Here is a 15,521-nt window from a genome sequence, read left to right as displayed (position 1 = left end):
AATAAAAAAAAATGTTTCATTGCAAAAAGACAATTAGTAAAATTAACACTATATATATAAATAGAAAAATATAAAAAAAAAATTAAATATGACTTGTTTTATTTTTTAAATTTAATTTATAAAATATTTTTTTTCAAATTTGTTTTTGAAACTATTTAAGTAATTATATTATATCTTATTAATATAATATTTATTGTTAATATAAAATTAAAATAATATTTTAGTTAAAATAAATAAAATATTTCTATTTAGTATTCAGTTGATAAAATTTAAATATATTCATTTCCTATAACAATTTTTAATCATAGAGATGGCTGTATTCAGGTAAATCAAAAAAAAAATACATTTTTTATTATTTTACTAAAATTTTTATAAAAGAAAAAATTAATATATGGATAAATTGTTTATCACTTGAAATGTGATACATTTTTTTTTATCATTAATTTATACATACATATTTGATTATCCAAAATTGTTTTTAAGTTGCACGATATGTAAAATAAGATTTCCTGTTTATAATTTTAGATAAATAAATTAATAGTTCATCGTTTTTAGATATGATTAAATAAATTATAAACTTTTTTTAAATATAATTTTATAAAAAAATATATACTTAATAATAAATAATTTTATAAATTTAGTTCTTTAAAAACTTCAATTACAAATTCTGTTAATAAAATGATGAATAGAAAATCTAAAGATATTTCACTAGATAAAAATGAACTTGAGAATATTCATTCAACAACATCACAAAACCAAACAAAATCAAAAATATTTTTTTGGGGAAATAGTAATAAATGCCGAGTTAATACATCATTATCAACATCAAATAACTCAAGTGAAATAAATTCTCCAGACTCATCAAAAAGTGTTTATTTTCAAGAATGTATTACTTGGCCATACATTGATGAAGATTGCTGAAATAATTTTTTTGTTTTTAATTAATAAATGAAAATTTACTTTTTTCATAAATATGGTAATCAATTAATTTTCCTTTAATATAATATTTAATATGATACACTTCACCGGAGAATATACATTTTAATTAATTGGTTGAAGAATCATAAGAAATAAAAACACGCAATAAATAATTTTATTATTATGATATAATAAGAAAATTTTAAGAATGATTAAATTAACAATTTTTTTAAGTTAAAATAAAAAAAATGTTTTCTGAATTTTTATAAAAATATATATATTTTTTAAAAAAAAAATTTTTAAATTAATATCTAAAAACAATTTTATTCATCTTATATTAAAAATATAAAATATAATTAAATTTTACAATACGCTTATAAACAATTGAAATTTTTTCATTTGTCTTTAATATAATTTTTTTTTTTATTTTATAATTGTACTATAAAAATTAAATTATTATTTGGATATAATTAAGAAATATTTTAATCTCTACCAATTAATATCTAAAGACGTAAAATATTAATTTTAAATTTTAAACTATTTTTAAATTTAATTAATTTAAGTTATTTAAAAAAAAATTTTTTTCAAAGTTTAAAATTTAATAAATATTTTATTTTTATTAAAAATATTTACCTATTTTTTTAGTTTAATAATGGTATTTTTTTTAAAAACTATTCTTTTTTCTACTTTTTTACTTACAATATTGTCATTAGATAATTTTTATGACCCTCTAAATTTTATTATGGTAAGTTATAAAGTTATTATTTAATAGTTATAAAATATATTTTTAACAGAAGTTGAATAATCATCATGAAAATATGAATACAAATTCATTGAACAAAGCTAAAAAAATGGAAAAAAAAGAATTTAGTTATTATAAAAATAATAAAATGAACTTCCGTGCAAGTCCTATGTGTTTCTTTTCATCTCTTCCATGTTTTGATATGACTCGTGAATACGCTACCAATAAAAAAGTACAATAGTAATCTTATTTGATCATTAATAAAATATATATTGATTAAAAAAAATAATGTGTTAAAACATTTTTATGTATTATTTTTTAATAAAACTTTATAAATTTATTATATTTTTATATCATAATAAAAATTATTATAATGTATTATCTTTTGTCCATTTTATTAATGTTGTAGGACTTCTAAATAAGAATACAAGTTTTGCATATAAATCTTCTTCTAATTCAAATTCACCTGCATCACGTACTAAAAATATATCAATACATAATTGTAATAAACGATCAACATTTGGTAACTCTTCAAACATTATCTTTTGCATAGCACCAGTTACTTGAACTCTTATAAAACGTCCTAAAAATAGTACCATAGATAAGTAAAGTCCTAATATACCACCACCAGTAATAAATGAAAATTTTTTTGGGAAAACTTTATCAACAAATGCATATATACATGTTCTAGGTCTAATTGTTTGTTCTGTTTTTTTTATAGGATCCCAATTTTTATCAATCATTCTCATTCTCCACCATTCTATACCATCTTCTGTTTGTTCAAGATCTATTAATACATCAAAAAATGCATCATGTATATTAGAATATGGATCTGGTAACTGTTCAACTAATAATGCTGTTGCTGGTTCTGCAATTCCTTCACCTGTTATTACAACCATAGGAGGAAATGCTTTTTCTATTAAAATTGGTTCTTTTTCTATAATTATACTATTATTATTTTTTTCTATATAAGTTTTTTTGTATGATATCATATCAATTAATTTTTGACGTATTATATCTTTTGGTTTAAGAATTATTTCATTAAAATCTGAAACTTCACCATATTGTTGTAATTCATCATTATAAGCTCTTTTAAATATCCATTCAAATTTTAATGATATTGGAATATCACTTTCTAAATCATTAATTAATTGTTCTCTACTAGGTGGTGATATTTGCCATATAACACTACTATTACCATTTACATTAGTTTTTACAACATCTTCTTTTCCATAATCTGCTAAATAATTTCTAGCATATTTACTTGTCCTATAAATAAATAATAATTTTTGATATTCTTCTTCATTAGTTTCTCTAACATCACTTAATTGAGCTGTTGATATAAATAATGGTTGATATCCTGATATTGTTAATTTTAATGTACATTCAACAGGTAAACTTCTAACACCAACAGTATTAGCCATACTAAATAAAACAAGTGGAAACCATATAACAAATATCATAAATACTAAATAAACTCCACCTAAACCATATTTATGAAATGGACGTTTTTTAACACCCTTAGGACTAGGATAATCTTCTTCAATATTTCTTTCACATTTTAACATAGCTATATGTGAATATATATCATGTAATGAAAACCAATCACCTAAGCCTAATGATGTATCCATCCATATCCAATCCATTAATGATCGAAGTTCAAAAAGAAAAGGAACTAGCATAAATAATTTATATAAAAGTAAATTTAATGCAGTATATGAATAGGTATTATAATTTGATAATGACCGTCTTGGGTAACCAGCACGAATCTAAAAAATAATTATTTTAAAATAATTAAAAAAAAATTTTTTTTTTTTAAATAATATTTTCTTACCTGTGCTGCTGAAATAAGGAAATATACAACTTTTGTAAAATAAAATAATTTACATGTTAAATTATTAACAAACATTCTTTCTGTAGCAGCTGGTAAAAGAATAAACATCCATATATGTATAAATATAACTAAAAATATTTGAAATATTAATTTTCCAAAAATAAATTTTCTTAAAAAAAATGCTCTATCAAAAATAATTAAGAGAAATTGAATGATAAGCATTGATACTAATGTTCCAGGAATTTTATTTTGTTCTAAATATGCTGCTACACTTCCATGTCCTGTACCAGTACCAAAACCACTAAATCCAAATATTATTATTAAAAAACATATTACATCACATATAAACATTGAAACAAATACATCACATGAACATCTATTTGTTGAGTCTAAAAGTTTTTGAAAAAATATTTTTATTGTTGATAATTTGCTTTTAACTTTATTATTAAATGTTTTTCTTCTATGTTGTCCTAAAATTATTGTTTTTGATATACCTAAATTTTTTCGAATTTTTAATGATTGATTTCTTCCTATTCTAAAAGGAAAATTTCTTGATACAATTGGTGATGATGTCAAATTACAATTCTCTTCTATTTCATTACTATTTTTTCTACAAATATAACTATCACTTTTAGAAATTTTAATTCTCCTTGATATATTATCATCATCTATATCCTTCTGTTTTTTTTTCTTTTTTTCAATTTTTTTTTTACCTATTTTAATAATTTTTTTTGTTTTATTTGTTTTCCATAGTCCTATTGTTATAAGTGTACTACGATGAAAAAATAATGTCATTAATAAAAATAAATCATAAGTTGCGTAATCTTTTTTTTTTTCAATACCAATAATTCTTGGAATCCAAAAAGGATTTGAAATATTAATATTATGATTCCATGGAAAAAAACCAAATTGAAATAAATATTTAAATACAACTATAAATTCTGTATATGTTATAATCGTTATCCAAAATCTTTTTGATGGTCTTGGTACTGTTAATGTACCCCATAATAATGTCATTAATGGTAATGGCATTGATATTAAACTTCCACTATTCATATGATTTATAAATATCATAAGATAACATATTATTTCTGAACGTGATAAAAAAAGATAATAAATTGCTTTTACAAGACGTACTAAACGATATTCATTTCTCCAACTATAACTTATAGATTTATGAAAATCCTCGTGACTTTTTTCTTTTTGTAATATATTATAATTAAATTCTTCAGAAAAAGATGATCCTCTTGATATTGATGATTCAAAGCTTTTTGAAAAACTTTCAGCTTTTAATATTTTAATTTTTGGTATATTAATATTATCTGTTGTAATATTTTTATTTTTTAACAAATAATTTTCATTAAGTTTATCTCTATATTGTCTTTTTTCTTTCTCTAAATGATTATAAATATATCTATAATCTCTACTTAAAAACATTAAATAAGCAATAAATGATTCAATTGTTCCAACAGCAAGTAAATATATAAAATTAGCTAAATTCTTTGATGTTTCACGACATCTATCAAAAAAATATTGACAATTTATTTTAAATTTTTTTATTCTTGTTATTTTTCTTTTACTTACTGTTCGTTCTGATGTATCACCATCAGATTCTTGTATAATTTCACTGTCATTTTCTGGATATTGAAAATTTTTTGAATCATTTATATCCTCTTCACAAACACTATTTTCAGAAGTTGAGGTTGTTGATTTATCATCAATTTTGTCCTTTTCAGACAATTCAACACTACTCTTCTGATAATGTTCTAATGTTTTTTTCTTTATATATTCCCATTCTTTTGTTTCACTACTTATTTTTCTATCATTTTTATTCTTGTTTCCACATTCTGAACTTAATGTACTTAAATTTTTATCATCTATACTTTCAGAGGTTGAAATACGATTTCCAAGAAATGTATAATCATTATCTTCATTAAAATTATATTCATCAAAATCAGGTTTAACTTTATTTGCTTTTTGTTTTAATATAGCTTTTCTTATTAAATTATAATTTGATATACCATAATTATCTTCCATCTCTTTTGTTAATCTATCATGTGTTGCCTGAATTTCATTACTTTCTTTAACAGCATCTTTTATTGCACCTTTTTTAAAAGCAAAATTTAATAATTGTAATGGACCTAAACCTCGAACACCACATTCCTCTTCATCAATATTTTTATAATCAGCTTGATCAAATGACATTATTGGTCCATCTAAATTAATTGAAAATGTTCTTTTCATTGTTTTTTTTCTTTTTTCTCTAGATGAAAATTCTTTATTATCTTCGTTTTTATTTTCACTTTTTTCATCATTATTACTACTACTATCTTTTTTAGGACTTAATGATGATCCTATACTTGAAGTATCTGATTTTATACTTTTTTTTTTACTAGAATTAAAATGTTCTTTTATTCTTTGTATTTCTGAAGGATTTGAAAGTGAATAAGATGATCTTCCTGTTACTCTTTCACCAAATTCTAATATTTTATTAAGTGTTGAAGGATTAGATGTTCTTCTATTTGCAATAGAACTTAATGATTTATATCTATTTTGATGTAATAAATTTGTATTACTAAAATCATAATCTTTTTTTATCATTTGTACTAATGTTGTTGATATTTTTTTATATGTTGGATTATTTATATTCAATTTATCATCCTCTATATTATTATTATTATTTTCATTATCTACAATATTTTCTTTTATATTACGACTTTTTATTTTTTCCATTTTAAATTTTATTTTATTTAATATTTCATTTTCAAATTCTTTTGATTGATTTAATTCATTTTTTCTTATTTCATCTATAAGATTTGCTCCTTTACTTGCAAATACCTTTTGAATTTTAAATTCAACAATAACATGTTTAAAATATTCTGTTGAAAAAATTCTTCTTTGTATAACAAGAAATAAAAAACATAACCAATCATAAAATAATCCTGTTTCACTATCAACTTGATCACATATATCATTATATGGTATATCATTATATTGTGATTTCATATCTTCAGAAATATATTCTTCATTTCTATTATAATATTTAATTCCATTTAATTGAAAAAACCAACATAAATCATAATTTGTATATTTAATTAATAAAAGTCCAATAACTTGTAAATTAACTCTCATAAACATAACACTATTACTATAAAATATTAAAATATCAAAAAGTTTTAAAGCATATTCTATAGGAAGATAAAATAATGAATGTCCAGCCCAATAAAATAAAAAACTTGCAAGAACATAAATTAATGCAAATAATGTAACTCTACTTGTACCAGTTAAAAATAATACAGCTAATGTTACCCAATAAAAATGAATAAATATTAATTCTTTTAAATAATCTAATAATGTTCCTTTTTCAGAAATAAAATCAGGTACTGGTATTGCTATTGGTACAGTAAATTGATTAATATTTTTATTTTTTGATGATATTTCAAGAATAAAATCTTCCTTATTTATATTTATAAGATTATCTTTTAAATGTTTAAATGTATTAAATATTGTTTTTAATCCACGAACTTCAATTGTTGGTATATTACTTCCACCAGGATGATTTTCTTTTAATTTAATTTCTTCTTCAAAAACTTTATCTAAACAACATAATAATATATATAATATAAAATCACTAAAAATTTTTTTAGGATTTGATTTAAATTTTATTGATGGAAGATTTAACCAATCTCTTAAACGACTTCTTGTATCACTAGTTAAATCTTCCCATGGATATATATCACATTTTATTTCTGGTAAACCAATACAAATAACATATTGATAAATAAGAAATATACCAACAAAAAGTGTATGATATTTTGAAATATTTTGATATTTTGTTCTTGGTATAAATATTGGTGGAAATAACCATAATGCATGAAAAAATGCTGCAAAATCATTTCTATATGCAACAACAGCTGCTGTACCAATTAATGTTATTTCATATCCAAATTTATAAAAGAAAAAATTTGATAAAAATTTTAAACATTCTTTTACATTTTTATCAGCATGTTTTCTATTTACACCAGGAAATAATAATGATGATGGTAATGGTGTATTATCTTTTAAATGATGTCTTTTAAGATGTTGACGTAAAATTACAACAAATCTTAATCCCAATAAAAATAAAAATATTATATAATTTTTTAAACTTTCATATAAATTATCTACTTTTTGAAGACCAATCCAATTTATAGGATTTATAAAAAAATTTTTTTCTATCATTGTAGTATTATTTTTTTTAACACCTAATATTTCAAGTAAATTTCCATCATCATTTTTAATATTTTCTGTAGTAGGTATATCAATATACATTGAACAATCAATTTCAAATGATTTAACATCAATAATAGGTAATTGATAGATAAGTTTCATTAATATAATAATACTACTCCATATTCCAGATAATTTAATAACTTCATCAAAATAAACATGACCAGGTGGAAATACAACTAAAATTATTATAAATGGTAAATTTATAAATGACATTTCATTAAATATTGTATATGCTAAAAATATTGCTACAACTTTATCAAAATGTATCTCAGCAAATCTCCATATAACATCAACAAATTTTGTTTTATGTGCATATATTGTTTTAATATTTTTTTCCATTTTTGTCATCATTTGTTTAACTTTACTATATTTTTGTGATGTCTTATTACTTATTTTTTCATTACTATGATATTCTTGTTCATTGTAACTTGATTCTTCTGTTGATTGTTGATCTTCTAAATCATTTGATTGTATAGGTTGATTTTGTAAATGTATTAATCTATTATCATAATGTAATGTTAAACTTTTAGCTAATCTTTTTAATGGCATAACAATAGGATTTCTCATAAGTTTTAATATCTTATTCCAATGTCCTGTTCTTTTCATAAATAAAAGATGAAAAAAATTTAATTGAATTAATGCTAATATTAAAAAACTCAATGGTGTTAATATTGAAATAATAAGTTGTCCTGGTGAATAATGTTCTAAACCAATAGATTTTATAAAATCATCTGAAAACCCAAGATATTCTTTATAAAAATTTGGTAATCCATGAAATTGATATGTATACATTAATATTAAAATAATAGCAGAAAATATAATTAAGCACATTAGGTATGCATAAATAAAACGCCTCCAATTTGTAAATGAAATAAAAAACATATTGATAAAAATAAGAAAAAATACCATATATATAATTCGATAAATAACAACTTTGTTGTTAATTGAAGCATTTAATAATAGTATCATAATCCATATTAAAACATTTTGAAAGAAAAATTTTTTAATTTTTTCATATATGCCATCTTTTTTAAATGGTAAATCATGTATTAATGCTGATATATGTGATAATTTCTTTTTTGGTTTTAATAAATTTTTTTCATGAATTTTATATTTATCATTATTTTTTTCATTAAATGATAATTTTCTAAATTCAAATTTTTCTTTTATTGAATCACATTTATTTATTGTAAATTCAATAATTTTTTCTCTATACGATAATAGAATTAGAAATGAAAATGTTATTTTAATATATAAATGAAAACATGGTGAAAAATCTCTAGGTTTTTCTAATCCAATTTGTCGTAGAAATGTTGGATATTGATCTGGTAATTCATCTTCTGTCAATTGAAGTGAATAAATAAATGATATTAATACTAATATTATTGAATAAATTCCAACAAAAAAACTTATTTTAAGACATGTCTTTTTACTATTTGGTGTAATCCAAATTATACATGCTATAGCAAGAAGTATAAAAGTTGACCAAGATCTATATAACATTGACCATCCAATCATGGTAAATAATGTTATTAAATATGAATGTGAAGTTATTAAGTTATATAAATTACTTGAATAAAATATATTATCAATATTTTGAAGTATCTAAAAAAATTTTTTTAAATATATTTTTTTCTAATGTTTTTTTTTTCTTTACCTTTTTATCATTTTCATGTTTTAATTCTTTTTTCTTTATTACTTTTGAATTTACCAACTTTTTTTTACTAGTTGTATTTTTTTTCACATCTAAATTATTATTAGTATTTTTTAATTTAATATTTAAATTATTATTTACTTCATATTGACTATCTTCTTTACTATCATTATTTGTTTCAAATGATAATATTTGATTTTTTTTATTTTGTATTTGCATATCAACAACTTCATAATGTGGCATACTTATATATTGAAAGGACACTATAATATAAAAAAAAAATCCTAATAATGGTGATATATATTCAGGCCAAAAATAACTAAATATTTGTTTTGTTTTAATTATATTTGTACATGGTTGAGGAGATTGATATATTACTAAACCAAATAATCTTGAAATTATCAAATCTTGTGTTATTTTTCTATTAATTGATTCAAATTGATAACAATAATTTATTAATACATATAAACATGTATATAATAAATATATTCTTTTTCCTAATGCCCAATGCCATGAATTTAAATATTTATTTGAGATCCATGATATAATATATATTGATGATAATATTAAATATGGAAAAGAAATTAATGTTGGATGAAAACAACCTTGTATTATTAATATTATTATAAATATAAAATTGTTTAACATTGATTTAATTTTTTCTTTTCTTAAAAATTTTAAATCATTTTTTTTCTTTGGAAATAATTTGTCAATCATATTATACATAAAAATTGACCTTAAGGCAGATGATGATATATCTATAGTATCAATTTCTTTAGAATCAATTAATATATATATATTATCAATTTTCTTATTTATTGATGTCACTTCATTAGTTTTTTGATTAATTATTTTTCTCTTTTTTCTATCCCATCTTGGAAAATACCACATAATAATAAGTAATATTGATGTATAAGTAAAAATAATTAAATCTGGAAGAATTATATACAACATATTTTCAATATTCCAGTTAAACCATTGTTCTAAACCAATTTGTCTTAATATATAATTCCAAAAATCACACTTTTTTTTAGGTAATCTTTCAAATATTGATAAATTTGATAAATGTAATATATTAAATGTTAATTGTCCTATTATAACAATACATGAAACAAACCACATAAAAAGAACATATACTTTAGGATAATAATCTTAAAATTATAAATAAAAAAAAATACATATATATATAAATTTTACCTCCTTTATAAAATCTAAATTCATCATAAATAGATGCTGTTGCCTGTGGTTGTAATAACAAAAATATTAAATAAATCAAACCTCTTAAATTTATTCTTGCACATGATGCTAATTAAAAAAAAATTAATTATAAATAATAAAAAAAGAAACTTACAAAATATAAGAAGGAAAGGTAGTAGTATATTGTACAAAATTATATTAATTATTTTACTTGATATCATTTTAATAGAAAAAAAAGTATAATACTGTATTTTTTTTAATTGTAACTTATTCAAAAAAAATTTAATTTATCATAGTTTGTATCTTGTTATTACTAAAATTAAAAATATTAATTTTTAAAATAATCTTTTATAAAGATTTTAAATAAAAATATTATTTGTATAAAAATAAAATATAGTTTGGAATGAAATGAAATGTATATTATTACACAAAGTATCATTTATTAATAATAATGTCTTAAATTTTTCAAAGAATGTTTATAGTTTTTATATTATAAATATATAAATTACGAAGTTCTTTTATACTAATAATATTTTACATAGTTAAAATGCTATAATTAAACTGATATTATTATAAAATACTTAAGATTCATCAACCTTTTGTTTTTGATTGAAATAAATAATATATTTGATATAATATAAATATCAATCACAAAATGATCAAAAATTTATTTGTAACTATAATATTGTAAACAAATAAATAATAAAACAAAATAATTTTACTATCATTTTAATTTTTTTTAATTAAAAAATTAATCAAAAATTATATTTTGTAGCATTAAAAAAGTTTTTTTTCTTCATGACATACATTTTCAACATAAACTTCAGACAAAAAATTAAAATTTTTATACTTGTTTAAAGTATTAAATGATAAAGTATCTTTTAAGAATATCAAAAAATATAAAAATATTACAACAAAAAAAATTTTTTTGTTATTCTACTTTTTCTTAAAATAAGTATAATTTTTCTTTCTTAAAGTTAATAATTGTGATAACTTTTCTTATACCTCACATTTTAAATACATATTTTTGAAATATATTTATTTATAAATTTTTAAAATATTAACAATAAGTATTAAATTTATTCATAAAATGTTTTAAGAAAATTTTATATTTAGATACATAAGTTAGATCTATTTCAATTATTTTTTTTTTTTGATGTTTTATAATAATTATTTATGCAATTTAAAATACTAGTAATTAAAAATAGTTGACAATTATTGTCAATCTTTAAATATGTTTAAAATCAAATTTTTTTAAATCTTTATCTTATTTGATAAAAAATTTGTTAAATAAGTATTGTACACTTGGCTATTAACATAAATTTATATATAAGCATAATATGGTTAATTATTTAATAACAATTTAGCTACATGGTAGATAAATATGTAATAAACAGTAAATCATTAGCTTATCAAAAAATTAAATAATTTATTACATTTTCAAAATTTTATTGTGGGAAAATTAGTAGATTTTATAAATAATAAAATTTAACAAAGTAATTACACAATCAAAATATAACTATTAATAAAATTATGATTGTATAATTTATGTTAACTTTTCCAAGTATATATAATATTCAGTTAAAAAAGCTGTAAATTTTTTTCTATTTCCAGAATTATTATATATATATATATTACCACATCAAAGTTTTTAATTTTTTATTGTTTACAAAAAATTTTGATAATTCCATATAAATCTCATTTTTTTATGTTAAGCATTTCAAATAAACAGTTATATTTTTTCTTATAAAAAGTTTGTTTTCTAAATTGTTTTTTTGTTAAATTTAAGAAACTTTTCATCATATCATATTATTTTTTCTACAAACTTTATAATATCTTCAAAATTTCTAAAATAGTTATTAAAATTTTATAATTATTTTAATAAAAAGTAATATTCTTTGTTTTTAAATTGAAAAACTACCAAAAAAAAATCTAAGCATGTTTTATTGACCATTAAAAAATGATTTAAAATTGTAAAAAAAGAAAAATAATTTTAAAGTTAAAGTAATTTTTAATTAAATTATACACTTGTTTATTCCTACTGTAAATTTTCGGACACATATAATTAAAAAATAAACATAACAAGCTAATAATCATAAAAATAGATTTGTTTGCTTTTTTCATACATTATTATTTATTAAAATAAAGCATATATTTTTAAAAGCATTTTTATTGTTAAAGTATTTTTTTTATTAACAAAAGAAATAAGTTTATATAATTTTAATTGAAATACCCTATCAAATTTTAAAGTAAACAAAATAAAATTTAATTTAAATTTATTTACTTTAGTGGTAATAACAGATATTTACTCTAAATAACATATTTACAACAATTTTTCAACTTTTTTAATATTTTATTGTATTAATATTTATAAAAATGTTATATAAATTTTATCATTTTTGTAAATTTTTACATTATTTATTATATATATTTATTTATTTTTTAAATATACAGTAATTCATAACTAAATATATTATTATTATTAATACCTTAAAATTTATTTTATAAATAATAATTTATATAATTTAAATATTCACTTTACTTATAAATAAATAAATTTTTAAATTTTTCTTGCAATATATTTTTCACTTTAATAATAAACTTTATACATCTATAGAAATTATAAAATACTAAAATTTAGATGTTAACATCCTGCAATTTGTAAATTTAAAAAGCATATATATATATTTTAATATAAAGTATTACTTAGAGAAATGACTAACATTTGCAAAATACATTATATTCTAATAGATTACATAATACAAAATAATAAAAATAATATCTTACATAATAAGATTAGTAAACCCAGTTTTGTAATAATTTTTAAATGCTTTTAAGGCAAAACAATCAATTAAGTACATTTGTAATTAATTAAATAAATATTATTATTTCTTCTTGATATAAATATAAATATAATAAAATTATATTATTATAAAATATTTTTATTACAAATTTTGTAAAATTTTAATTAATTAAACCTTCTAATAAATCTTAATTTTATATTTAACTAATTAATTAAAAACAACAAAAGTTCTTTAACTATTGTTAAATTTGTAAAATCAAATTTTTATATTTTTTATAATTTTTACCTTTTTTTCATTCTTTTCATATTAAAAGAAATTATTAAAAAAAATTTTTGTTGTAAAATTTTTTAAAATTAAATATAATTAATTTTTGTTATATTTAAAAAAGTTTATTATAATATTACACTATACAATTATATATAAAATAATAATTAAAATTTATTTGTTTTACTGCTTTTTTAATTCATTCCACATTTTTTTTATCTTTTTTAAATAAGAAAGATTTAAATTTATGCATTCTTTGGTATTTAATAAATATCATAAAAAGATAAATAATATCATTATACTACTATTTATTGTGCAATATAAATAGCTATTGTTTAACAACATTTAAAATATAATAAATTATCAGTTTCAACGAAATTTTTATTGTTATTTCTAACACTAAAAATAATTTATATAAGACATTACCTACATCCGATAATTCTAGATTGTATATTAATCAATTTAAATTATAGGTACTATTAGTTATACAAATTTAAAATGTTATCCATAAAAATAACGTTTAAGACAAAATTTAATTACATTAGATAACTATCTTTTTTATATATCAAAAAAATTTTATTATTCTTATTTATCATTAAAAATATTTCATTTCAAATTAAAGAAAAAAGCACTTAAAATATTTGCTGAATTGCGAATATTTAACAATTTGTAATTCTTATTAAATACATTAAACAAATACTAACTCGTTAATTGAAAAAATATTTTGAGACAAACTAATAAATTGTTCAACTATATTGTTAATTCTGAAAATGACATTAAATCATAATTTTTTTATAATGATTGTTTATATCATTTTGCAGTGACAATGATATTGTAATGTGTTTTTATGATTGTGTAACATAAATTAACATTGAGGATGATGTTACTAGTTTTGAATAATATCAATTTGCCGTTAAATTTGTACTGTAAATATGTTTAATTTTAAAATCATTTGATTTTTTATGATAGAAAAATTGATAAATGCTATTTTTAGATAAAATATATCTTATAAATAAATTGTATTAGTACTTTAAAAAAATAATCGAATTTGAATTAAAAGAATTTAATATTTAAGGATTGTAAATTTTTAAGTGTCAATGTCATTGAAATAAAGCATTTGAAACCATTGTTAATATCCATTTGATTATAAATTAAAATTGACACTTATCTGCTTAAGAAAGAACCTTTTTTTTGTTAATAACATTTTATTAAAAATTATCATTATAATTTTTAAACTATTTTTTACAATAAAATTTTTTTCCATAAATTAAATTACATTTTAATATTAAAAATAATAATTTAAAAATTAAATTATTACAAAAATAAAAAAATTTATTTCTGATTCTGTTTCTATATATTGAAAAAAAAAATATTTTAAAAATTTGTGATAAACTTTTTTAAAAACATTATATTATAATTAGTTTCAAAATTTTCTGTTTTATAATTGCATAAAATTGTAATCTATAAATTTTTTTACAAAAAAATAATTAAAAGATTAATGATATTTAATGTAATAAATATTATAAAATTAAATTGTTTTAAAGTTTTTCTTTTAAATTATATTATAGAAATTAAATAGTAACTAAAGCTGTGTTTGATTCGTTAAATAATAACACAAAAAAAACTAACATATTTTAGTATAAATTGGATATTAAATTATTATATTTTATTTTTACACTTTTATCAAATTATGCAGAGAATTAAATATTAATGTTAAGCGATTACAACTATATGGATATGAAAAATGTTTTTAGTAAAAAATATTTACACATTAAAAAAAATATCTTTTCAATTAAAAATACATAGAGATGTATAAAAAATTACTTTAAAATAAAA

The 15,521-nt window shown here is 18.4% G+C and overlaps 3 protein-coding genes across 3 annotated transcripts; 2 read left to right on the top strand and 1 right to left on the bottom strand.

Annotated features, from left to right (window-relative positions):
* Positions 1-310: 310 nt before the first annotated feature.
* SRAE_X000160300 (Hypothetical protein) lies at positions 311-921 on the top strand (the record flags this gene model as incomplete). The annotated part of the gene is made up of 2 exons (XM_024650830.1): positions 311-324; positions 642-921. The coding sequence occupies 2 exons, from the start codon at positions 311-313 to the stop codon at positions 919-921; spliced, it is 294 nt and encodes a 97-aa protein (XP_024499070.1).
* A 649-nt stretch (positions 922-1,570) lies between these two features.
* Positions 1,571-1,901, top strand: SRAE_X000160200 (Hypothetical protein; the record flags this gene model as incomplete). Its single annotated transcript, XM_024650819.1, has 2 exons — positions 1,571-1,663; positions 1,713-1,901. 2 exons carry the CDS (start codon positions 1,571-1,573, stop codon positions 1,899-1,901), a joined length of 282 nt encoding a protein of 93 aa, XP_024499069.1.
* Positions 1,902-2,028: 127 nt separating this feature from the next.
* SRAE_X000160100 (Piezo family-containing protein) lies at positions 2,029-10,838 on the bottom strand (the record flags this gene model as incomplete). The annotated part of the gene is made up of 5 exons (XM_024650808.1): positions 2,029-3,429; positions 3,495-9,371; positions 9,424-10,571; positions 10,618-10,725; positions 10,772-10,838. 5 exons carry the CDS (start codon positions 10,836-10,838, stop codon positions 2,029-2,031), a joined length of 8,601 nt encoding a protein of 2,866 aa, XP_024499068.1.
* Positions 10,839-15,521: the final 4,683 nt, after the last annotated feature.

The sequence above is a fragment of the Strongyloides ratti genome, scaffold srae_chrx_scaffold0000002 (assembly GCF_001040885.1).
Source record: "Strongyloides ratti genome assembly S_ratti_ED321, scaffold srae_chrx_scaffold0000002".
Lineage (NCBI taxonomy): Eukaryota > Metazoa > Nematoda > Chromadorea > Rhabditida > Strongyloididae > Strongyloides > Strongyloides ratti.
Note: the sequence above shows the minus strand (reverse complement) of the source record. Positions and strands in the feature narration are given on the sequence as shown.